This window comes from Lagenorhynchus albirostris, chromosome 2 (genome assembly GCF_949774975.1).
Source record: "Lagenorhynchus albirostris chromosome 2, mLagAlb1.1, whole genome shotgun sequence".
Lineage (NCBI taxonomy): Eukaryota > Metazoa > Chordata > Mammalia > Artiodactyla > Delphinidae > Lagenorhynchus > Lagenorhynchus albirostris.
In genome coordinates this window covers 165,593,245-165,615,607 of record NC_083096.1, presented here as the reverse complement: position 1 = coordinate 165,615,607, position 22,363 = coordinate 165,593,245, and the positions used below count along the sequence as shown (strand labels likewise).

The 22,363-nt window shown below is 55.0% G+C and overlaps 1 protein-coding gene across 4 annotated transcripts in view; it reads left to right on the top strand.

The window, feature by feature from the left end:
• RPS6KA1 (ribosomal protein S6 kinase A1) overlaps positions 1 to 21,622 on the top strand; it is a 36,093-nt gene extending 14,471 nt beyond the window's left edge. For all 4 annotated transcript variants that reach the window (XM_060140955.1, XM_060140958.1, XM_060140956.1 and 1 more), the window contains 20 exons: positions 4 to 120; positions 392 to 473; positions 2,358 to 2,438; positions 2,620 to 2,699; positions 4,066 to 4,172; positions 4,899 to 4,936; positions 5,284 to 5,426; positions 5,804 to 5,874; positions 6,189 to 6,277; positions 7,237 to 7,301; positions 7,557 to 7,659; positions 9,119 to 9,249; positions 10,587 to 10,712; positions 10,934 to 11,023; positions 11,404 to 11,562; positions 18,435 to 18,596; positions 18,840 to 18,916; positions 19,198 to 19,315; positions 20,206 to 20,343; positions 20,682 to 21,622. In XM_060140955.1, the coding sequence (XP_059996938.1) occupies positions 4 to 120; positions 392 to 473; positions 2,358 to 2,438; positions 2,620 to 2,699; positions 4,066 to 4,172; positions 4,899 to 4,936; positions 5,284 to 5,426; positions 5,804 to 5,874; positions 6,189 to 6,277; positions 7,237 to 7,301; positions 7,557 to 7,659; positions 9,119 to 9,249; positions 10,587 to 10,712; positions 10,934 to 11,023; positions 11,404 to 11,562; positions 18,435 to 18,596; positions 18,840 to 18,916; positions 19,198 to 19,315; positions 20,206 to 20,343; positions 20,682 to 20,804 (2,100 nt within the window). In that variant the 3' untranslated portion in view covers positions 20,805 to 21,622. The remainder of the gene's footprint in view (positions 1 to 3; positions 121 to 391; positions 474 to 2,357; positions 2,439 to 2,619; positions 2,700 to 4,065; positions 4,173 to 4,898; positions 4,937 to 5,283; positions 5,427 to 5,803; positions 5,875 to 6,188; positions 6,278 to 7,236; positions 7,302 to 7,556; positions 7,660 to 9,118; positions 9,250 to 10,586; positions 10,713 to 10,933; positions 11,024 to 11,403; positions 11,563 to 18,434; positions 18,597 to 18,839; positions 18,917 to 19,197; positions 19,316 to 20,205; positions 20,344 to 20,681) is intronic.
• Positions 21,623 to 22,363: the final 741 nt, after the last annotated feature.

Here is a 22,363-nt window from a genome sequence, read left to right as displayed (position 1 = left end):
CAGGATGAAGACGTCCTCAAGGAGATCTCCATCACGCACCATGTCAAGGCTGGCTCCGAGAAGGCCGACCCATCCCACTTTGAGCTCCTCAAGGTTCTGGGCCAGGGGTCCTTTGGCAAAGTGAGTCCTGAGCCCACAGCTGGAAGGGCAGCGCTGGTCATATCAGAGGGCAGGTGGGAGGGTCGCCTTGGAGCTTAAAAGATCAGAGGGCAAGGGTTGATGGGTCTAAGGGGAGGAGGAGAGAGGTCACCGTGGTACCCAGTGGGGACACAAGGTCAACTTGGTGCTTAGGGAAGTTGGAGGTCAGCCTGGGACCTGGAGCGTGTGGGAGCTGATGTGTTCGACCCCTGCCCAGCTCCTCCCCTGGTTTCCCCCTCTGCTGCCTTCTCAGGTCTTCCTGGTGCGGAAGGTCACCCGGCCTGACAGTGGGCACCTGTATGCCATGAAGGTACTAAAGAAGGCGACACTGAAAGGTGAGTGGGGGGTACCTCCCCATGCGGAGCCCAGGCTGGGCACAGATGGAAGGAGACAGCCCAGCTCTCAAGGGCCTTGGGTCTGATGCAGGAGATAGCTCTGTCACCAGGAGTACCTGGTCTGAAGGTAGAGAAACAGGCCTATTCTCAGCCGCTCCTTATCCCCCACCTCAGCTGATAGCAAAGACAGGGTCCATTCAGAAGCACAGACTTCCGGGGATTAACCCCACCCCTTCCTGCTCCCCTTAAGCCAAGTGCTGACTGTGGCTGAAGGTGCCTGGAAGGAGGCAGGGGGTGAGTGCACTGTGTTTGCGGGGGGCCTTGTGCTGTCAGCAGAGCTGCTTTGCAATGTTAGGAGAGTCAGCGGGAGACGTCTCGGGGTGGAGAAGGGCGTGAGAGGAGAGGAGGGAACCCGGGAAAGGAGGCAGCTGGGTGGGTAGGAGAGGGTGGGTCAAGGCAAGGCCGCAGAGATGGATGGACTCAGAGAAGGGAGCTGAGCCCAGGTCTAGAATCCCTGGACCTGCAGAGGGCGTGAGGGTGGTTGGAAGTGGGCTTTGGGCCCAGTAGTGTCTCTTTGACCAGCCTGGGAACCAGTGTGGCCACTGACCAAGTGAAGCGGGCCCCAGCTGGGCTGGGGGGCGGCGGATAATAGGAGGTATTGGCCTTGGGGTCATGGAGCCACAAAGGGCTGTCTGTGGGGTGATGCAGCTGTGGTGCCCCAAGGCCATCCTGGTAGGGATGGGAGTCCTTCCCCAGGAGGGATGGTGGGAGGAGGAGAATGCTGCGAAGGGCTCCCAGGCTGGGGCAGGAGAGGCTGAGCAGACTATGCAGCGCGGTGCAGTTGGTGCTGTGACCAGGGAGCCCGGGAGAGCGTGGGTTGTAGCCTCAAAGGGTGTGGGCTCACATGGGAGTAGCCTTTTTTTTTTTTTTAATTTATTTATTTTATTTATTTATTTTTCGCTGTGTTGGGTCTTTGTTGCTCGCGCGGGCTTTCTCTAGTTGCGGCGAGCGGGGGCTGCTCTTCATTGTGGTGCACGGGCTTCTCATTGCAGTGGCTTCTCTTGTTGCAGAGCACGGGCTCTAGGCGCGTGGGCTTCAGTAGTTGCGACGTGTGGACTCAGTAGTTGTGGCTTGAGGACTCTAGAGCACAGGCTCAGTAGTTGTGGCGCACGGGCTTAGTTGTTCCATGGCATGTGGGATCTTCCCGGACCAGGGCTTGAACCCGTGCCCCCTGCATTGGCAGGCGGATTCTTAACCACTGGAACGCCAGGGAAGTCCCGGGACTTTTACTCCTTAAAAAAAAAAGGGGGGCTTCCCTGGTGGCGCAGTGGTTGAGAGTCCACCTGCCGATGCAGGGGACACGGGTTCGTGCCCCGGTCCGGGAGGATCCCACATGCCGCGGCGCGGCTGGGCCCGTGAGCCATGGCCGCTGAGCCTGCGCATCGGAGTCTGTGCTCCACAATGGGAGAGGCCACAACAGTGAGAGGCCCACGGACCGCAAAAAAAAAAAAAAAAAAAGTGTTTGTGGGATGTCTGCTGAGACCCATGAGTCTGAATTTCAGGCCCAGAGAATCTGCCCTAGACTGGAATTAGGGATTTTTATGCCAGATGGAGAGGGGGCTGATGAAGGCATCCCAGGGGGAGCCACGGGGGCAGAGGCTAAGGGCACACAAGGAACAGGATGCTTAGACTGGCTGGATTGAATGGCCTCCTTGGGGCATGGCAAGAGACAGGGCTAGAGAGATGGGCAGGGCCAAGGGCCAGCCCTGGGCACTGCCGAGAGATGTGAGGAACAAGTAGAAAAGAGAGTCCTTCTTAGCCAGGGCTGGGCGTAGCTGTGTTGGGTGGCCAGACCCTTGGTAACCGCCTTCTTCCTCTGACCAGTGCGTGACCGCGTTCGGACCAAGATGGAGAGAGACATCCTGGCTGATGTAAACCATCCGTTTGTGGTGAAGCTGCACTACGGTGAGACCGCAGACCCTACTTGAGCTCCTACCCTACCTGCCAGCCTTTGCCCTTGCTGGTGGGCTGTTGCCTTCCCTGTATGTTGCCCTGTCTGCCACCCAGCAGGCTAAGGAAGCTGGGATCAGAGGGGCAGGGCCCAGGGCCCAGCTGGTTCCACCATGGCCTTTTCCCGTCTCCCCAGCCTTCCAGACTGAGGGCAAGCTCTACCTTATTCTGGACTTCCTGCGTGGCGGAGACCTCTTCACACGGCTCTCTAAAGAGGTGAGCTGACACCCCACTGCCAGGGCACCAGGATGGAGCAGTGAGACCTCAACCTGAGACTCCCCAGACCTGCCCAGCAGTCCCTGACCCACCCTGGGACAGAGCCCATTCCCTGGCAAAGCCTCTGAGAGTTTCCCCCAAGATGGTCTGAGGAGAATCAGGCTCTGGATCTGATGCTGCCCTGATTCCAGAAGCTAAGGGTGGCTCTCACCTCTTTCACCTCCATTCTTTCAGGGCTTCTCTGCGCAGGGCTATGAAGGATGTAGAGAAGCCCAAATCCACCTAGAAAGCTAGATGCTTTAACATTATGTCCCGTTAACCAAAAGGATTTCGAACTCACATAAAAGAATTTGAGGACTTCCCTGGTGGCGCAGTGGTTAAAAATCCGCCTGCCAATGCAGGGGACACGGGTTCGAGCACTGGTCTGGGAAGATCCCACGTGCCGTGGAGCAACTAAGCCCGGGCACCACAACTACTGAACCTGTGCTCTAGAGCCCGCGAGCCACAACTACTGAGCCCACATGCCACAACTATTGAAGCCCGTGTGCCTAGAGCCCGTGCTCTGCAACAAGAAAAGCCACCGCAATAAGCCCGTGCAATGCAACGAAGAGTAGCCCCCGCTCGCCACATTTAGAGAAAGCCCGCGCGCAGCAACAAAGACCCAACGCAGCCAAAAATAAATAAATAAATTTATTTGGGAAAAAAAAAAGAATTTGAGCCAAATATAAAAATGGGGCCATTAATACAACTTAAACTTTAGAAGAGAACCAAACTTTTTAGATTTTTAAAATGTTATTTTAACGTTTAAATAGATAATACATGATTGAAAAGAAAAATATTCATTGAGAAGTCTTCCTCCCACTCCAGCCCCCTCTACCACCCCCCCACAGGTAAACATTTTATTGGTTTTTATCTAAGCTTCCCACGTTTCTTTGGAAATACAAACCAATTCGTTGTGTGTTCTGAATCCTGACCCCTGCTTTCTTACATACAAAGTACTGTTCTGTAGGTACCGTTCTTTATCTTGCTTTTTTCACAACAGTGTATCTTGGAGATGGACCATATCAGAGCATGGAGGAATCCTTGTTCTAGTTTATGGCTGTGTAGCACTCCGTTATGTGGGGGAGAGAGTTTATTCTAGTCCACTGCTTGACCCTTGGGTTGTTTCCAGCCTTTCGCTGTTTGCATTTCAGTGCTACCGTGAGTGACTTGGACGCTAGTCATTTTATTCTTTGGACCCCTTCATACAGAGAAGGGTGTATGGCACTGGAATCTCCAAGGAGGACTGGGAAGCTACTGACTGCCCAGTGACCCAGCTCCTGAGGAAGAAGCGATCCCAGCTGAAGCCCTCTCCCGCCTGTTGCAGGTTATGTTCACGGAGGAGGATGTGAAATTTTACCTGGCCGAGCTGGCTTTGGGCCTGGACCACCTGCACAGCCTGGGCATCATCTACAGAGACCTGAAGCCTGAGAAGTGAGTGAAGGCCCAGCCGCGCCCGGCCTCCCTAGGGTGTACAGAGGCAGGCCCTGGGGCCTCTTCTAGGACAGAACCAGCCTGCTGGGGTACGGAGCCAGCCCGATGGGCTGCCCCATGAACGGGTGGGTGGAGCAGAGTGGTGGAGGCAGCAGGCTCACCCGAGGGGCTGCCTCTTCTCTACTAATGCCATTACCAAGGGCCAGGTACCTCTGTGCCTGGGTGTTGCCTACTTTTTTTGCTAATCCAGTGTGACATCTGAGATGCCACCATTGAAGGTCATTCCTTGATATGGCCCTTTCTAGAATTTTCCTTAACATCTGAATATCCTCAAGTGGTAACTTGGGAGCCAGGGGCAGGTGCTGAGGTGGAATGAGCTGTGGCTCTAGAGTCAGGCAGACCCGAATTCAAATCTTGTCTCTACCACCTACTAGCTCTGTAACCGGGGGAGTTATTTAACCTCCCTGAGCCTTAGCTTCCCCATTGTTAAAATGGGGCCACAAAAATACCTACCTCACACAGTTGTTTCAAGAATTAGCAAGAAGGTAGGCAACACACCTACAGGGCACCACCAACACCCACTCCACCTGCCCATTCATCAGATGAGCGGCCCTGGGTGGATCACCTTCTCTGGGCTGGACCCAACCCCCGCAGGCCCCATGGTGTCCCCTGAACCCACCGAGGGCCCACAGCTGGGGTGCCCTGACTCCCATCTCTCCATTGCAGCATCCTTCTGGATGAGGAAGGCCACATCAAACTCACTGGTGAGTGGAGGGCACCTGACCCCTCCGGTTTCAGGGGAGGGCAGGATGGGCTCTTGACGGGCCTGGGCTGAGTGCCAGGGGACCCGCTTTTTCTGAGAGGCTGTGCCAAGTGCTTGGAAGCGGTCAAAAGCCCAGGCCCCAGACCTGGAAGGGCCTGGGTTTGAATCCCAGCTCCCCACTGTGTAACCTTGTGCAGGTCACCTAACCTCCCTGGGCCTCAGCTTCCTCCTGAGTGTGATGGGGGTGATGCCCTCAGGCCTCTGGGCAGGAGGGATAGGTGTGCAGGGAATGGCAGCAAGGAAGGCAGGGGGTCCTGAAGATGTGTCTTCTTGCCCTCCTTGCCACAGACTTCGGCTTGAGCAAGGAGGCCATTGACCACGAGAAGAAGGCCTATTCCTTCTGTGGGACGGTGGAGTACATGGCCCCCGAGGTCGTCAACCGCCAGGGCCACACCCACAGTGCAGACTGGTGGTCCTATGGGGTGCTGATGGTGAGTGCCCAGGCAGGGGTAAAGCATCCAGCCCAGGCCCTGGGCCTCAGTTTCCCCATCTGTGTAAGGGGGTGGTTGATGGTCTCTAAGGCTCTCCTCTTGTCCTCTCACAGCTAAGCTGGCCTCACCCTCCACCCAGCTGCAGTTTCCTTCCTTGGAAGGATTCCAGGCTCAGCCCCCAGCCCTGTGCTGGGCGTCTCCCCAGCTTTGGACCCCTAGCACTGTTCCTCGTGGTCTGACTGACAGAGTGGGGAGGGGCAGATGCAGTTCTTGATCCAGGCGGAACTCCTAGGCCTGGAGCTGAGTGGCTGGGGTGGGAGGAGGTGGGGGGCATGGGAGATGGGACCAGAGCCTGAACAGACCCTTGTCCTCTGCAGTTTGAGATGCTGACGGGCTCCCTGCCCTTCCAGGGGAAGGACCGGAAGGAGACCATGACACTGATTCTGAAGTAAGCTTCAGCCCCTCTCTGACACCTCAGGGTCTCCTCCACGCCTGGCCCCAGTTTGGGGGCCAGAGTAACACCCTGCACCTGCCTCAGATTCCCCATTAATGAGACGCTCCTCTGGGCTGGGCATTGTGCTTTCTAGGGTTCCCTTTTCATCCACAGGGGCCTGTGGGAGGGGAATCCCTGAGTCATTGGGAGGGGAGTTTGAGGATGGCTTGTCTGGACTGAGCAGGAAACTAGACGTGGACAGAGGTGGGAGGTGAGACGGGGCCTCTGGGGTGGAGCTCAGCCCTGACGAGACCCGGGGGCCATTTCAGGGCAAAGCTAGGCATGCCCCAGTTTCTGAGCACGGAAGCCCAGAGCCTCCTGCGGTCCCTGTTCAAGCGGAATCCTGCCAACCGGCTCGGTAAGCAGCCCCAGCTCAGGGGAGGGGAGCGGGGTACAGCTGCAGCCTAGGCCACGGGGCCACATCTGGGGCTGAAAGGGGCCGTTGTCCTTTGTGTGGGGAGAGAATGCCTCTGGCCACCCTGCTTTCTGGCTCCATGTGTGGCGTTTGGGGCAGTGGGGTGACCTGTGTGTAGGGGGAAGGCAGGAACTGAGTCATCTGTACTCCCCCTGGGGATGAGGACAGAGGCCCCGCACAGAAGGAGCACGAGCTCAGGCGTCAGAGGCTCAGGCCCCAGTCCCAGCCCCATGACGGGACCCCACTGCCTCGGTACACAGTGGTCCCTCCACAAATACTTGTTGATCGAGTGAGTACCATTTGTGAGCGAAGTGACCCAAGGCAGTTGACTTCTCCCCCCAGAGCCCTAGGTCCTCGTCTCCATGGAGGACAATGATCTCAAGCTCTGTTGATTAAGTGAAGTCAGCGAATGTGTCTGTAGCAGCTGCTCAGTATGTGTTGACTCCTTGGCTCCTGGGTTCACCTGGATCATGACCAGCTTTGTAAGGTCCCGTCCAGGTCCCTGGGCTTGAATGGAGCGAGAGCCTGTCTGGTGGCTGACAAGGGCAATGGGATAAGAGCAGCAGAGATGAGGCCTGAGCTGGGAGGGAGGTGGGGGCCCCCTGCAGATCTCGGAACAGGTTCGGCCTGTCCTGACTTTGGCCTTGGGCACGTTGCCTGGCCTCTCTTCTCTGGGCTTTCCTTCTCCTGTCAGTACATTGGAGCTTGGTCATAGAGGGGCTCCAGACAGTGGAAAACGCTGAGTGGGCAGTAGGCCTCGGGGTGATGGCTGGATGGATTTGGGGTGGCGTGAGTCCAGCCACTGGTCCCAGGCCACAGTGAGGCGAGGCTGCTCGGAGGACAGGGCGGGCGTCTGCGGGTTGGAGCGTCCCAAGGCAGACCTCTCGTCTGGGCTTTTTCAGGCTCCGGCCCTGATGGGGCAGAGGAAATCAAGCGGCATGTCTTCTACTCCACCATTGACTGGAATGTGAGTGTGTCTGTCCACCCCAGAGCCCCAGTCAGGGATTCAGCTGTGGTCGGAGGGGGCTTCTACTGCCTAGGGCCTCCCATAAGAAGCAGAGGTGACACCATGGCCTTGGAGGCATGGGCTCGCCTCCCAAGGGCAAGCGGTCATGCCCTGTCTGCATAGCCTGTGCTCTGTCCAGGCCATTGACTCCTGCACGGGGCCGCTGGCAGGCTGTGGAGGTGCCAAGGTGACCACTGTGCCCGCCCCGCCTTGCAGAAGCTGTACCGGCGCGAGATCAAGCCACCCTTCAAGCCGGCTGTGGCACAACCCGATGACACCTTCTACTTTGACACTGAGTTCACATCCCGCACGCCCAAGGGTGCGCCCTTTGTCCGGTTTGTCTTGGACTGGTACAGGAGGGAAGCAGGGAGTCAGGGGCCTCTTGGGGCACAGGGGTGTTCAGGGCTGCGGCAGGCCCAGGTGTGTGGGCAGACAGGTGGATGGGTCTCTGACTCCTTGTCTCCATCTCATTCTGCCTGGTCATCCCACTCCGGGATTCTGTGGGCCTCTTTGTGCCTGGGTGAGGTGGTGGGGGTGGCCTTCAGGCCACAATAGAGAAGCCGGGACTCCTGCCCCAGGCATCTTCAGCCCACTGGGAAGACCAGACGCATCAGGCTCACACTCACGTCAGGGCTGAAGTATCTGGCCCGGCAAACACGTGAGGTGGAGACGGTCTGGCAGCAGAGGTGACAGTGCCCACAGGTCAGGGGCAAGCGTGGGAATCGGTTTTGGCTACTCTGACCACTGGGCTTCAGTGACTCATCTGAAACGTGGGCTCAGCCGTAGACCCCCTCAGTCTCTGGGGTTACTGCTAGAAGCCAAGTAGGGGGCTTCTGGGAGGGAACTTGGTAAATCCTAACATTTTGGCTAGATATTGGGGAAGAGTGTTCGTTCTGGAAGGTCTCCTGGAGGGGCAGGTTTAGCAGAGGGGGTGCTTTTCTCACTGTGGCTTGCACATCTCTGATGTCAGGGAGCTTAGCACTTCTCCAAGCAGTCTGTCCCATCTTTATTTGTTGATCTGACAAATACGTACCAAGTCCCTACTGTGTGCCAGCCATGGGAGCATTGATGGTGAACAGGACAGACGCAGGCCCTGCCTTCATATGGCTCAGGCTGTAGTGGGGGAAGAGACATGAGGACAGCTCTGGGCAGCACGACAAGTGCAGCTTAATGAGGCGAGGGCCTGGAGGAGCGGCATGAGGCCAGGTTTCTCAGAGGACAGTGTGTAAGCTGAGCCTCGAAGGATGGACGAGGAGTGGATTGTAGTTAGCAGGAACAGCATGTGCAGGGGCTCGGAGTCTTCCTTAAGGACCTGAGAAGCTTGGCGTGGCTGAGCTGTGGAATGGGGAGAGAGGAGGCTAAGCTCACAAGCACCTTATTGCCAGGCTGAGGAGCTGGGCTTTCCTGAGGGCAGAGGGGAGCATTTGAAGGGTACAGGCAGGGGGTAGACTTGTGGTTGGAACTGTCCCTCTGGGTGCTGCACAGAAGATGGACCTGAAGGGGCAGACCAGAGGCAGGGAGGCCTCCAGAAAGGGATAAAGTGCCTTGGCCTGGGCGGGTGGCGGAGGTGAGGGTCTTTCTGTTCCTTGTGTGTAAGGGCTGGGCTGCTCTAAACACACACGGGCAGATGGGCTGAGGCCGGGGATGAGGGGCCCTGCCCAGGCTGCCACAACGACCAGCTGCTGAGGCAGGCCTGGAAGCCCCTGTGGTCCACTTTGCTGGGCTGCCTCGGGTCAAGGGTACTTCCTCTGGCTCACATCCCTCTCCTGCCCCTGCAGACTCCCCAGGCATCCCCCCCAGCGCTGGTGCCCATCAGCTGTTCCGTGGCTTCAGCTTTGTGGCCACTGGCCTGATGGAGGACGACGGCAAGCCTCGGGCCACGCAGGCGCCCCTGCACTCGGTGGTACAGGTGAGGGGCAGGAGGCTGGTGCTCAGTTGTCCTTTTCCACCTAGAAGCCACAAGGCAGATGGCTGAGAACACAGGCTCTGGACTTGGATAGGTTTGGGTTCAAACCCTGACGCCACTGTGGAGCCCATTGGGCCTCCAGCCTCCTTGAGCCTCAGTTTCCCCATTTATAAAACAGGGATAACAGCACGGTTATGAGGTTCCTGACACAGCCAGGACATTGTAGGGCCTGGGTAAATGCCAGGGAGTGCCCAGGGTGGTGCTGTTGGGCAGTGGCTGGTCCTGACGGGGGTGGGTGGCGTGGCACTCGGGTCTCCTTCCACTTGTCCCCCATTTGCACACTTTCCCGGCTCTGTAGGAAATTTAGAGTCGAGAGGCAAGAAGGTGGACTTCGGGAACTTCCCTGGTGGTCCAGGGGTTGAGACTCCATGCTTCCACTGCAGGGGTTTGTGGGTTCAATCCCTGGTCGGGGAACTAGAATCCTGCACGCTGCGCAGTGCGGCCGCAGAACGACAGCAACAACAACAACAAACAAACAAAATAAAAAAAAATGTAGACTTTGGAGCTCCCTGCCTGGGTCAGAGCTTCCAAGGTCAGGGACTGTGGAGGGGGCATTCACCTTCCCAGTGCCTCAGTTTCCTCATCTGTAAATGGGGTTGATGATAAAACCTTTCTCCGAGGATTGTTTCGAGGATTATGTGAGTTGACGTGTGTAAAGTTAAGGTGACTATGTGATTTATTATCCACCTGGGATATGTTGGTCGCGGACAAATGTTAAACCAGACTGGATGTGAGGACAACAGACATGAACCAGGGCCGTCCATGGGCCGTGGGTCACCTGGTGAAAAGTGCTCGGAATAGTGCCTGCCACACTCTCAGCACCTTAGCAGCATCTGATACTGTTAGTGTCTCAGAGCCTCGAGACACCCTTGAGGTGGGCTGTGTCACCCAGAAAGGGGAGGCAGCTCACTGAAGGCCACGTAAGTGGCAGAGCTGGGACCTGGCTCAGGACTCCTTCATCCCTTTCAGTCCTGCCTGGGCTTCTCGGAGCTTCAAACCGCTCCATGTGTCTTGTGGCCTATTGCCTGCCCCCTCCAGCACCCACTAACCACAGACTGCAGCCAGGCACCCTGGAGAGAGTGAGTGTGCCCGTCATATAGTGTAGAAAACAGGCCCAGAGAGGGGCAGGTTCTTGCCTGAGGTCACACAGCCAACATTCTACCCCGGGCCTCCAGCCTCTTGCCCAGTGCCATCTCCACAGTGCCAAGGCCTCGGGTTCTGGGGGGACGACCTCTGCATCCTAGAGCTCGGGGTCAGTCCTACCTGTTGGTCTCCTGCAGCAACTACATGGAAAGAACCTGGTTTTTAGCGACGGCTATGTGGTAAAAGAGACGATCGGTGTGGGCTCCTACTCCGAGTGCAAGCGCTGTGTCCACAAGGCCACCACCATGGAGTATGCTGTCAAGGTAGGCCTCTCGACCTTGTCTCGGCCGAGGCCGCTCGGCGGGGTGGAGGTGGGGGGCCGCGTAGCCCTGGCCCGTTGGTGGGGGAGAGTTGGTGCCTGAGGCTCTGTGGATGGGTGAAAGGTGTGCGGCTGAGACTCCACGCCCTGCAGCGTGGGCTCTGTGGCGGGAAGCGAGTCTGGAGTCGGTCCCTCGGACACCACCACACGCACCCCTCTCCTCAGGTCATCGACAAGAGCAAGCGAGATCCCTCGGAAGAGATTGAGATTCTTCTGCGGTACGGGCAGCACCCCAACATCATCACTCTGAAAGATGTAAGTGGGGGTCCTCAAGAGTGGGCTGGGGATGGGGGCCCTCGACTCTAGGACCGTCTCGGGGCTGCCATTCCTTGGGCTTCTGATCCTCCTGTGCTTATGGATGGGGAGGCCCCTTAGTGCCGCGGATCTGGCTGCACCCAGGTGCCCTCCACTGCAGACCCAGGCAGTCTCTGAGAGCTTTCCTGCCCATCAGGACAGAGCCAGCACCCTGTCCAGGGGCCCAGATAGGTGAAGGCCCTGCCAGGGTGACTGAAGCACAGAGCAGAACACACGCCCAAGCCTCGTGTCGTTCCTTCCTTCCTGTCCTGGTGAGCTGGTGGCCAAGGGGCCCAGGCCTGGCATCAAGGGGAGGGGCCTGATGGTGAGGTCTCTGGCAGGTGTACGATGATGGCAAACACGTGTACCTGGTGACAGAGCTGATGCGGGGAGGGGAGCTGCTGGATAAGATCCTACGGCAGAAATTCTTCTCAGAGCGTGAGGCCAGCTTCGTCCTGCATACCATCGGCAAGACCGTGGAGTATCTGCACTCCCAGGGGGTAAGTCTTGGGTCGGGGACACCAAGTGGGCGTGGGGGGCGGCCAAGGGTCGTACCGTAAACAGTGTATGAACCATGACTGGCCCAGGCAGTCTTCGACCAGCCAGACAGAGGGGAGACTTGGGATGAGTGAGGGGGCGAGTGGATGGACATAAGGAAGGGAGGGAGGGAGAGATGAGGCCAAACTGTGAAAATGAACATGTGTTCAGGACCTAGGCAGGCGTCATGTTGACTTCTTTCCTTACGTTATCTCAATTGATTTTCACAACAACCCTGTTAGGTAGGTGCTGTTATTGGCCTCACTTTACAGGTAAGAAGGCTGAGGCTCAGAGATGTGAGCTCACTTGCCCAGGGTCACACAGTCCAGGAAGAATGGAGCCAGAATGTCTGACTGAGGAATTTGGGTGGAGAGCTACAGATGGGGAGTGAGGCTTTAAGTTAGGAACGAGCAGGATCACTGTGGGAGCTGCAAGGCTTCAGGGTGGTGGATCCGGCCATGGGTTCGGCCGTTAGGACAGAGGAAGTGGATGCAAGAGGAAATGCTGCTGGATACACTGCAGGTGCTACAGAAGAGTGTGTGTCCGAACCGTAGGACTTGTCCTTATTATTGCACAAGGCACAGCTAGAAAAGGTCCTTATAGGGTATCAAAGCCGAAAACAGAGTCAGCGTGAGTTTCTCTCTGGATGAGATGATGTTTTAGGGTGCTTCTGGTCAGGCAGTATGGGGGTTAAGGACGCAGGCTCTGGAATGAGACTGGCTGTGTCCAGTTCTGCGTGTTAGGTTGGGAAAACCTCCCACCTCTCTGAGCCATTTCCTCATCTGCAAACTCATGACAGTAAGAGCTGCCCCTTCACAGGTTCTATGAGGCATGAAGTGAGGTGCTGTGCCAGGGAAGCACCATGGTCCAGCGCAGGCCCCTGGAAAAGGCCACATAAACATTACGGGGAAATAGGACCAGATCATTGCTATGCCTTTTTTTTTTTAACATTAACTTTTTATTATTTTTATTTATTTATTTATTTGTTTGTTTGTTTGTTTGTTTTGCGGTACGCGGGCCTCTCACTGTTGTGGCCTCTCCTGTTGAGGAGCACAGGCTCCGGACGTGCAGGCTCAGCGTCCATGGCTCACGGGCCCAGCCGCTCCACAGCACGTGGGATCTTCCCAGACCGGGGCACGAACCCATGTCCCCTGCATTGGCAGGCGGACTCTCAACCACTGCGCCACCAGGGAAGCCCAACATTAACTTTTTAGTATGAAAAATTTCAAACATATACAAATTGTACAAGAATAGAATAATGAACCCCCTGTAACCAGATTCAAGAATTGTCAAGATTTTTACCCCACTCCCTCCCTCTTTTCTTCCTTCCCTCTCCTTCTCCCTCCTTCTCCCTCTTTCAATTTCTTACTTTCTTTTTTGTTGTTGCTGGAGTATTTTCCCCCACTTTTTATTGAGGAAAAAGTTCAAACCTATATAAAAGTTAAAAGAATAGTACAAGGGATGTACACAGCACTATATTGAAAGTGGATAACCAACAAGGACCTACTGTATAGCACAGGGAACTCTGCTCAATATAATGTAAAAACCTAAATGGGAAAAGAATTTGAAAAAGAATAGATACATGTATATGTATAACTGAATCACTTTGCTGAACACCCAAAGCTAACACACTGTTAATCAACTATACGCCAATATGAAATAAAAAGTTTTTAAAAAAAGAAGAGAATAGTACAAGGAAAAACGTTTCCCTTTAAGATTCACCAAATCTTTTTTGGGTTTTTTTTGGCCGAGCCACGGCATGGGGGATCTTAGTTCCCTGACCAGGGATTGAACCTGCGCCCCCTGCAGTGGAAGCGCGGAGTCTTAACCACTGGACTGCAAGGGAAGTCCCAAGATTCACTAAATCTTTTTTGATTTTTTTTTTGGCTGTGCCGCATGGCATGCGGGATCTCAGTTCCTCGACAAGGGATCGAAACTGGGCCCTTGACAGTGAGAGCGTGGAGTCCTAATTACTGGACCGCCAGGGAATTCCCTATCCCACATTCTGAATGTGTCTGTTTGCTTCCTCATGGCATCATTTTAATTGTTTCTCTATTGCCTATATTTCCTGTAAACTGCAAGGTGCTCCAAAGTCTTAATTAGGTTTAGCTTCAACTTCTTTTTGGGATCAAGGAGTCAATAAACACTCCATGGGAGGCACAGTGTACTTCACAAAGCATCACGTCCCTGAGCCAACATCTCGTTGCCCCCGTTAGTCATCAGTCGTGTCGGTGGTCACAGTCTGGGGATGTGTGAATGGGTGGCGGGCAGTGGGTGGGCCTGAGGTGTATCATAAAGGTCCTCACCAACCCTTCATGCAATGGTTTCACCCTTTCAGGACCTTGGCCTGAATCAATCCTTTCATTAGGGTTTGTAAAAATAAAGTAAAAGTTTTGTGAAAAAGATTTTTACCTCATAACCAGAGCTTCAGTTTGTTTACCACATGTACTGTTAATGGTCATGTTTGAAGTGGTTTAGTTTTTTGAAAAGGCCAGTGCAAACAGACTGATATGGAAACGTGTCAGGTCAGACAGTAAATGTGCTTCCTTTTCCTGTTTTGTTCTCACGTGAGTACTAGCTCATGTTACCCACAGAAGGTTTAGAAGACAGAGCTGAAGCAGTGCGTTTCCAGTGGGCCCCCTAAACTCAGAGCAGGGAAGGGCTGTATAGAGTGGGAGCTGCCTCCGAAAGGAGTGAGCCCCTCCAGGAGGGGCAGTGAGCTCCAGGACAGACAGCTGCTCGGTGGGGTGTCATGGGAGAATATTGTTTCTTGCCCAAAGAAAATCTTTGGGATTTTGGAATCTATGGGCTTCTAAAGTTTCTGGCCCTTTCCAAATACCAGGGGTAGATGATGAGGAAATGGGAAGCTCTCTTGGAGGTATTTGGAGGGAGATTCTCGGGGCTGATTATACTTTGGCAGCGTCTGTGGTCTAGAAGCTGGGAATCTCATAACAGCCGAGGAATGGGAGGGGGCTGACCAGGAGCAGGGTCCACTGGGACCTCCTGTTTGTTTTAACGTTACCTTCCTATTGAAATATCACATAAACAAATCATCATGTATAATTCAATAAATCTTCAAAAAGTGAATACACCCATGTAACTGAGCACCCAGATCAAGAACTGAAGGATTTCCAGTTCCCCCCAACCCCCTCGAGCCCCTTCCAGTCCCTGCACCCTCCCCAAGGATAACCATTCTAAGTGAACTTCTAATTTGTGTGTGTGTGTGTGTGTGTGTGTGTGTGTGTGTGTGTGTGGGTACGCGGGCCTCTCACTATCGTGGCCTCTCCCGTTGCGGAGCGCAGGCTCAGGACGCGCAGGCCCAGCCGCTCCGTGGCACGTGGGATCCTCCCGGACTGGGGCACGAACCCGTGTCCCCTGCATCGGCAGGCAGACCCTCAACCACTGACTGCGCCACCAGGGAAGCCTGTGAACTTCTAATTTTATCTAAACGTACTCTTTCATATCTCACTTCTGTCACTCAGCACTCTCTGAGATTCATCTGCGATGTTGTGTGACTGCAGTTCACTCCTTCTCGTTGCCGTGTGGTTTCTACTGTATGAATAGACCACAGTTTAACTGTTCTTTCTACCGTTAATGGACATGGAGTTGTTACCAGTTTTTTGACTGTGACAAATAATGCTGCCGTGACATTCTTACACTTGTCTTCCGTGAACACTTGCCCATTTTAACGCTGGGTGTAAACCTAACTGTGGAATTGCTGGGTCATAGTGCAGTGTATATTCATCATTAGTAGATGTTGCCAGTTTTTCAAAGTTGTTTTACCTACTTACACTCCTCCCAGAAGCGCGTGAGAGTTCTGGTACTCTCCAACACTTGGTATTCTCCGTCTTTTTAATCACAGCCATCCTAGGAGATGAGGAATGGTATCTCATAGTGGTTTTAATTTGCATTTTCCTGATGACTGAGGAAGTTGAGCACCTCTTCGTGGGGTTATTGCCATTTGGACAGCCTCTTTTATGGAATGTCTGTTCAAGTCTTTTGTCCGTTTGAAGAAATTGGGTTGTCTGCCTTTTTCATCTATTTTGCAAGAGTCCTTTGTTTAATACGTGGGCCCTTTCAGGTCTCTTGCTTCCCTCATATTGTTTCTGTAAGGGCCCCAGCATGCCGGGGACAGCTTGTCTGAGAACTCAGCAGGGCTTCACACTTTGGCTTCTCTGTTTAGCCAGATGATTCATGTAGAAGAACTTCACCCTTTTGTGTGTGTGTGGCTGGTCACAGGCGCCCTAATGCACATCCTCCGATGGTGCTGGTGATGACGGAGGTGCCGCCGCTTCACATAGCGCTTTCCACAGGCCAGACAGGTTCTAAGCACTTTGCACATCAACTCATTTAACTGTTCCAACGAACCTATGAAGAAAGTATTAGTATTATTCTGCCCATTTTATAAGTGAGGGAGCTGAGGCTCTGGGAGCTTAAGTAAAGCCTCATCGCTAAGCTGTCCCCAGAGTCTGTGCCCCTAACTTGTGTGTGATCGGATGCTGCTTTGGACAGCATCTGTCCCTTCATTTTCCTACCCTTCCTGTCTTCTAATTCTTAACAAGCACTCACTGTATCTTAATGTCCAGCATGATGGTGGGGCTCAGCCCCAGGGAGTGCTGGCGTTACTATGACAGCAGCTGCCACTGTGCTAAATATTCCTGGTACATAACTCATATGCTCCTTCCCGTAACCCTGGGCGCCGAGCGCTCTCATCAACCCCATTTTACAGGTGAGAAAACCAAGGACTAAAGAGGTTAAGTGACACATCAAGACCACACAGCTACTGCTGGTAAAGCCAGGATTCACACTCTGGCCCATCTGCCTCCTGACTGAAATCACAACTCCGCCCGAGCCACAGCCTGTTGACTCATGGCTGCATTTGGCCTCCACAGTGCGGGTGTTTTCTTGTTTGGGATTTGGTTTGGTTTGGTAATTTGGCCGCTTTTGAAACCTGGGCCCGAGTTGCTGTATGGTGCCTGTCAGCTGGAGTGCGCAGCAGCTGCCCCTTGAGCCTGTTGGCCTGGCTCTACGGGGACTACGCAAGGACCATCTCGTGAAGCCAACTAACCTGCGAGACTCAGCTGATCTAACCTGCAAGGTCTCTGTGTGTTTCAGAGGTGTGAGTCATTCATTCATTGCACAGCGTTCACGTAGCACTTGCTCTGTGCGAGTCCCTGTGCTCGGTGCTGGGGGTGAGCCAGCGTTCCACAGAGAGATACGGCTGTTTATGGCTGAAGGAACCCCCACTGGCCTGAGCTCAGGGCGCTTGAGGGATGTGGTGGACAAAGGCTGGAACGGACAGCTGAGCCTTCCACACCAGGATGGGGACTTCAGGCTTTATCTTGCAAGTAGTAGGGAGCCACTGAAGGTCTTTGACGGTGCTCAAGGCGGTACCATGAGCTCATGGAAGGAGGAGAAGGAGGGTGAGAATGAGTTTAGTCTGGGATGTGTTGGGTTTGAGGGCCTATGGGACATTCAGTGGTTGCCGTCTGGTAAGCAACTGTATGAGCCTGGACTCAGGAAAGCTCTGGGTTAGTGTCAGAGATCTGAGAGTTGTCGATAATTAGGTAATAGTTAGAGGAATGACTATGAATAGAACCATGCCAAGGGAGAGGGGGTGGTTGAAAAGTAAGTGGAGTGGTTCAGCCCCCTCAGGTTACAGATGAGCAAATGGGGCCAGAGGAAAGTCATTTGCTTAAGGCCTCACTAGTTAAGTGTCATTCATCCATTCATTCAGCAGTTATTTATTGAATACCTACCTTGTGCTGGGAACTATTCTAAATGCTGGGATGCAGCAGTGAGCGAAACACCCGTGGAGCTTACATTCCAGTGGGTGGGTTCAGAAGACAATTAAGTAAATATCCAATGGTGGTAAATGCTGTGGATAAAGATAAAGCAGGGTGAGGAGACTAAGGAGTACAGGTCCGTGATTGCTATTTTATATGGAATGGTCTAGGGAAGGCCTCACTGATAAGGTGACATTTGAGCTGAAACCTGAAAGAAGTGAGAATGAGCCAGGCCGATGCTTAAGGGAAGAGTATTCCAGAAAGAGGGAACAGCAAGTGCGAAGGCTCTGAGGCAGGAGTGTGCTTGGCATGTTGAAGGAAGAGCAAAGAGGCTGGTGTGGCCAAAGCCAACTGAGCAAGGAGGAGAGTGCTAGAGGACCAGAGAGCGCAAGCGACGTGGGTAGGGGGCAGGGGAGAGATGAGGTGGGGCCATCAGGCCATCGTAAAGACATTTCCTCTTGAGAGCAGAACCCTTGGAGAGGACACGATCTGGCTTACATTTAATAGGATCGCTCTGGCTGCTCTGTTTAGAACAGGCTGTAGGGGGTGAGGTCAGAAGCAGGAAGACCAGTTAGGAGGTTGCTGCCGTAACCCCGGGGGAGGGATGATAGTGGCTGGGATCAGCGTGCTGCCAGGAGAGGGGCTGAGAAGTGCTTGGGCTCTGGGTGTGTTTTAATGGTAGAGCCAGCAGAGTTTGCTAATGGATTGATTGAGGAATACGAGAAAAAAAGAGGAATTGAGAATGACTCTTAAGATTTCAATCCAAGCAATGGGAAGGATGGAGTTGCCATTAGGTAAGATTGTGTGATGGCGGATTTGAGGAGTTCTGTGTGGACAAGTTAGAGCTGCCTCACAGACATTGACCTAGAAGTTTCAAGTCGGCAATACCAGCAGCACTAAGGCCCCTTTGTAGCCCCTTCCCCTCTCAGATTCTGGGTCCTTCTGCCCCCTCTCTGGGCCCATCTTCTAACTCTCCCATCCCTGGCAGTGGACCTGGGCCACCGGCAGCCTGCCCACATGGAGAACTGACCCGGGCCCTCTTCCCCCAGGTTGTGCACAGGGACCTCAAGCCCAGCAACATCCTGTATGTGGACGAGTCTGGGAACCCTGAGTGCCTGCGCATCTGCGACTTTGGCTTTGCCAAGCAGCTGCGGGCTGAGAACGGGCTTCTCATGACACCTTGCTACACCGCCAACTTCGTGGCGCCGGAGGTGAGTGGCCTGGCCTCCTCAGCTGCAAGAGTGAGGGGACCTGGCACGGGGAGCCTCGTGTCCCTTCCAGAGGCCCCACGCTGTCCAGAGCCCGTCTCTGCGGCCTTGGCCCGGGTACCAAGGGAGGATCAGCCCAGGCCTGGGACCCTTGTCCTACCCTTTGGGGAGGAGCAGGCAAGCATATGGGGCCACTCGTCATTGCCCCTCAGACAGACCACCCTCCCCTGCCTCCCTTCCTGCCAGGTACTGAAGCGCCAGGGCTATGACGAGGGCTGCGACATCTGGAGCCTGGGCATTCTGCTGTACACCATGCTGGCGGGGTGAGTACCCCACTGGCCTGCCCCCCTCAGCCCCCTGCCCCTTCCTCCAGCCCTAGTGTAGCTGGGGTGGTGCTTGTCTGATGAGAGAGACTCAGCCCTGCCTCAGGAAGGCCTGAAGACAGGGACATGGCCCTGCCTTTGGGAGCTCCACCTGGAGGAGGAAGTCCCACCCTTGGGAGCACCCCGTCCGAAGGGGGAGACACAGTCCCCCACCCCTCCCCACCCCTGGCCCCAGGATGGAGGCCAGAGGCTATACCCAGACTGGGTGGACTTTTCCCCAGATACACTCCATTTGCCAATGGACCCAGTGACACACCAGAGGAAATCCTGACCCGAATCGGCAGTGGGAAGTTCACCCTCAGCGGGGGAAATTGGAACACGGTTTCAGACACAGCCAAGGTGAGTCTGTAAGGCCTGGACCCTGCTCATTTGTGGGAGGGGAGGCAGGGTCCCATCCCAGGGCTTTTCAGCATTTCACGAACAGGTGACCTGCAGCCTCATTTCTCCAAGTGGAATGTCCCACAAATCTCTGTTGCCCTATTTCTCCAAGTGAAAGATTCCCAGACAGACTGCCCCCCACACCTTGTTTGAAAACAACTTGGTGATCATTTACTGGCCCTTCCCGTGTTCTGGGCCCTGTAGGGGAACAGAGGGCTGCATCATCACAGCCCCTGCTGTGGGAAAACTTAGCGTGAGGTGAGAGACAGGCTTGCACACAAGGAACAGAGATGCCAGGTGCGGCGAGGCAGGTCCTCCTGGTCAGGGGTACAGGCAGTGGAGACACGAGCAGAGCCCCGGGCTACCGGGCAGAGAGGCCTTCTCAGAGGAGGGGACGTTTGAGCTTTCACTGTTAGCAATGGGTTCCAGTCATGGGAACCTCTGTGTCAGACAGAGATTGAGCCCTTAATGAACAGTGCCACCTTGCATTAACCTTATGAGTCAGGTATTTTTGTTATCCCGTTTCTCAGAGGCGAAACTGGGGCTCAGGGAGTTAAAGTAACTTGCCCAGGAGATGCAGTTGATGAGCAGGGGACAGGTTTTGAACCTGCCCAACCCCAGCCTTAGGTTCTTCCCACCTTCCTGCATGGCTTCTAGAAGGTGAAAGAGAAAGGAAACGGCCTTCCAGGAAGAAGTCCTGAAGAAGGGCATGTGCTCGGGGAGGCCGTGGTGTGGAGAGCGGATCGAAGGGGCCACTGCAAGGGTCCAGGCGGGAGATGGCTGCCTTACAGACACAGCTGTGTGCGCCCCTGCTAGCCCTTCCCACCAGCCCCTTCCTGCTGTTCCCCCAGGACCTGGTATCCAAGATGCTGCATGTGGACCCGCACCAGCGCCTCACAGCTAAGCAGGTCCTGCAGCACCCGTGGATCACCCAGAAAGACAAGCTCCCCCAGAGCCAGCTATCCCACCAGGACCTACAGACTGTGAAGGTACAGACACCCAGGTTGCCAGGTCAAGGTTCCAGGGGCAGGGACTTGGGGTGGCAGAGCCAGGAGATGCCATGTGTGTCTCTTCCCAGGGAGCCCCAGTCTGACATGCAGGGGTGTCTACAGTGCACTCGTGGCCCCCCTGGTCCTCTAGGGGGCCCAGCCCCTGAGCTCTGAAGCCTCCAGTCTGAGGGATGAGGCAGGACTGATGACCATGAAGAACCACCAAGGCGGGATTAACAGGGGCCTTTGGGGGCTGTGGAACACTGGGAGGGGCTGGCCTGGCCCTGGAGCACATGCGCCTCCCACCCTCGGGAACTGACTCCCACCTCCTCCCCCAGGGAGCCATGGCAGCTACATACTCTGCGCTCAACAGCTCCAAGCCCACCCCTCAGCTGAAGCCCATCGAGTCGTCTATCCTGGCCCAGCGGCGGGTGAGGAAGCTGCCATCGACCACCCTGTGAGGGGCCAGAGCGTCCGGGCCGCAGGGCAGTGCTAGCTCGACGGAGGCAGCGTACTTCCCAGAGGGAGCGGGCCCGAGTCACAGGGCCAGAGGGAGCGGAGCCCCGAGGGCGCCCAGATCACCCCGGGGAGGGCGTGAGAAGTGCCTTCTCCTCCCCCAGGACGCACTCTTCTCGGTTCAGGCTCTGCTGGTTGAAATCGATTCACTGTACAAACTCTTGTCTTCTTTTAAGACAGAAATGGCACCAACCGCCATGGGTTTTTACAAGATCCATTTGCCTTTCTGGGAGCAGAAGTAGCCAGTGCAGCCCCAGGAGGGGCACTGAGTCGCACTAGGGCTGTCTGTAGCTGAGACTCCTTAGAGCAGCTTCGGGGTCCCCCTGGGGGGACCCCTACAACTGGCCATGTGTAGCCGTCTGCGCCCACCTCCAAGCGGCCCAGCGCCGCCTTCCGGAGCCCTTGGCTCTCCGGCAGGACTTGCTCTATCCCCATCGGCTCCTTTTCTCTTCTGTTCTGCTGGGGCTTCTGGAACCACTTCCTGCTAGAGGAGAGGACCAAGGCCCCGCGGCTCCCAGCTCCAGGCACCAGCATCCATTGGCCGTACCACTGGGTCCTCTGCAGTCAGGTCGGGCAGCCCCTGAAGGAGCATCCGGAAAGCACTTTTTGGCTGACTTCTGTTGGAGTCTGCCACAGGACAGAGTCCACAGGAGGCCTGTGGGGCAGGCCAAGAGGGGCAGGGGCTTTTTTCATTCCTTCCTCAGCTGGTAACTCAGGGTTCATCTGTCCACGGCCTTTCTAATAAACTTACAGTTGAGTTGAAGCTCTCTTGTCTCCGCTTGTCATCCCTGGATTTGCCCTCCCTCTGCTATTGGGTGTTGAGGACTTTGGCAGTGACAAGTAGTGGGCCAGGGCCAATTGGCCCAGCTGCTTGGAGCTCAGTTGGGGAGCATGTGGGAGTCCTGCTGGCTCTGCCCACACATTCCTGTCAGGGATTCCAATATGGTATTGATCGTAGTAATGGGATTACTAGCCACTAGTGACCAAGTGCCAGGGCCTTACACGTATTTCTCACTTAATCTTAACAACCCTGTGAGGAAGATGCTATTATATTATTATCCCTGTTTAATAGATGGGGAAACTGAGGCCCAGAGGGGGAATGACATTTCCTAACACAATTTTTTTCTGAGTACCTATGCTGGCCCTGTTCCAGATGCTGGTGAACCAAGTGGAAAACAAGGTCATTGTTTTCCTGGGTCTTACTTCCAGTGGGGAAGCAGACAAGTAAACAAAGGTCAGCTACTGATGAGACATGCGGAGTTAAATTGGGATGAGAGATGGGGTGATCAGGGAAGGCCTCTCAGGGGAGGTGACCCACAAGCTGAGATCTGAATGATGAGAAGGGCCCAGCCAGGACCAGGAAGCAGAGGGCAGAGTCAGGACAAAGGCTCCAAGGAGGAAACAGGCTGGCCATGCTCAGGGACTGGAGAGAAGCTGACAGGGCTGTGGTGTCAGGGCCAGGGCCAGGCATGCTGGGCTATGTAGGCCAGAGTAAGGAGTTAGG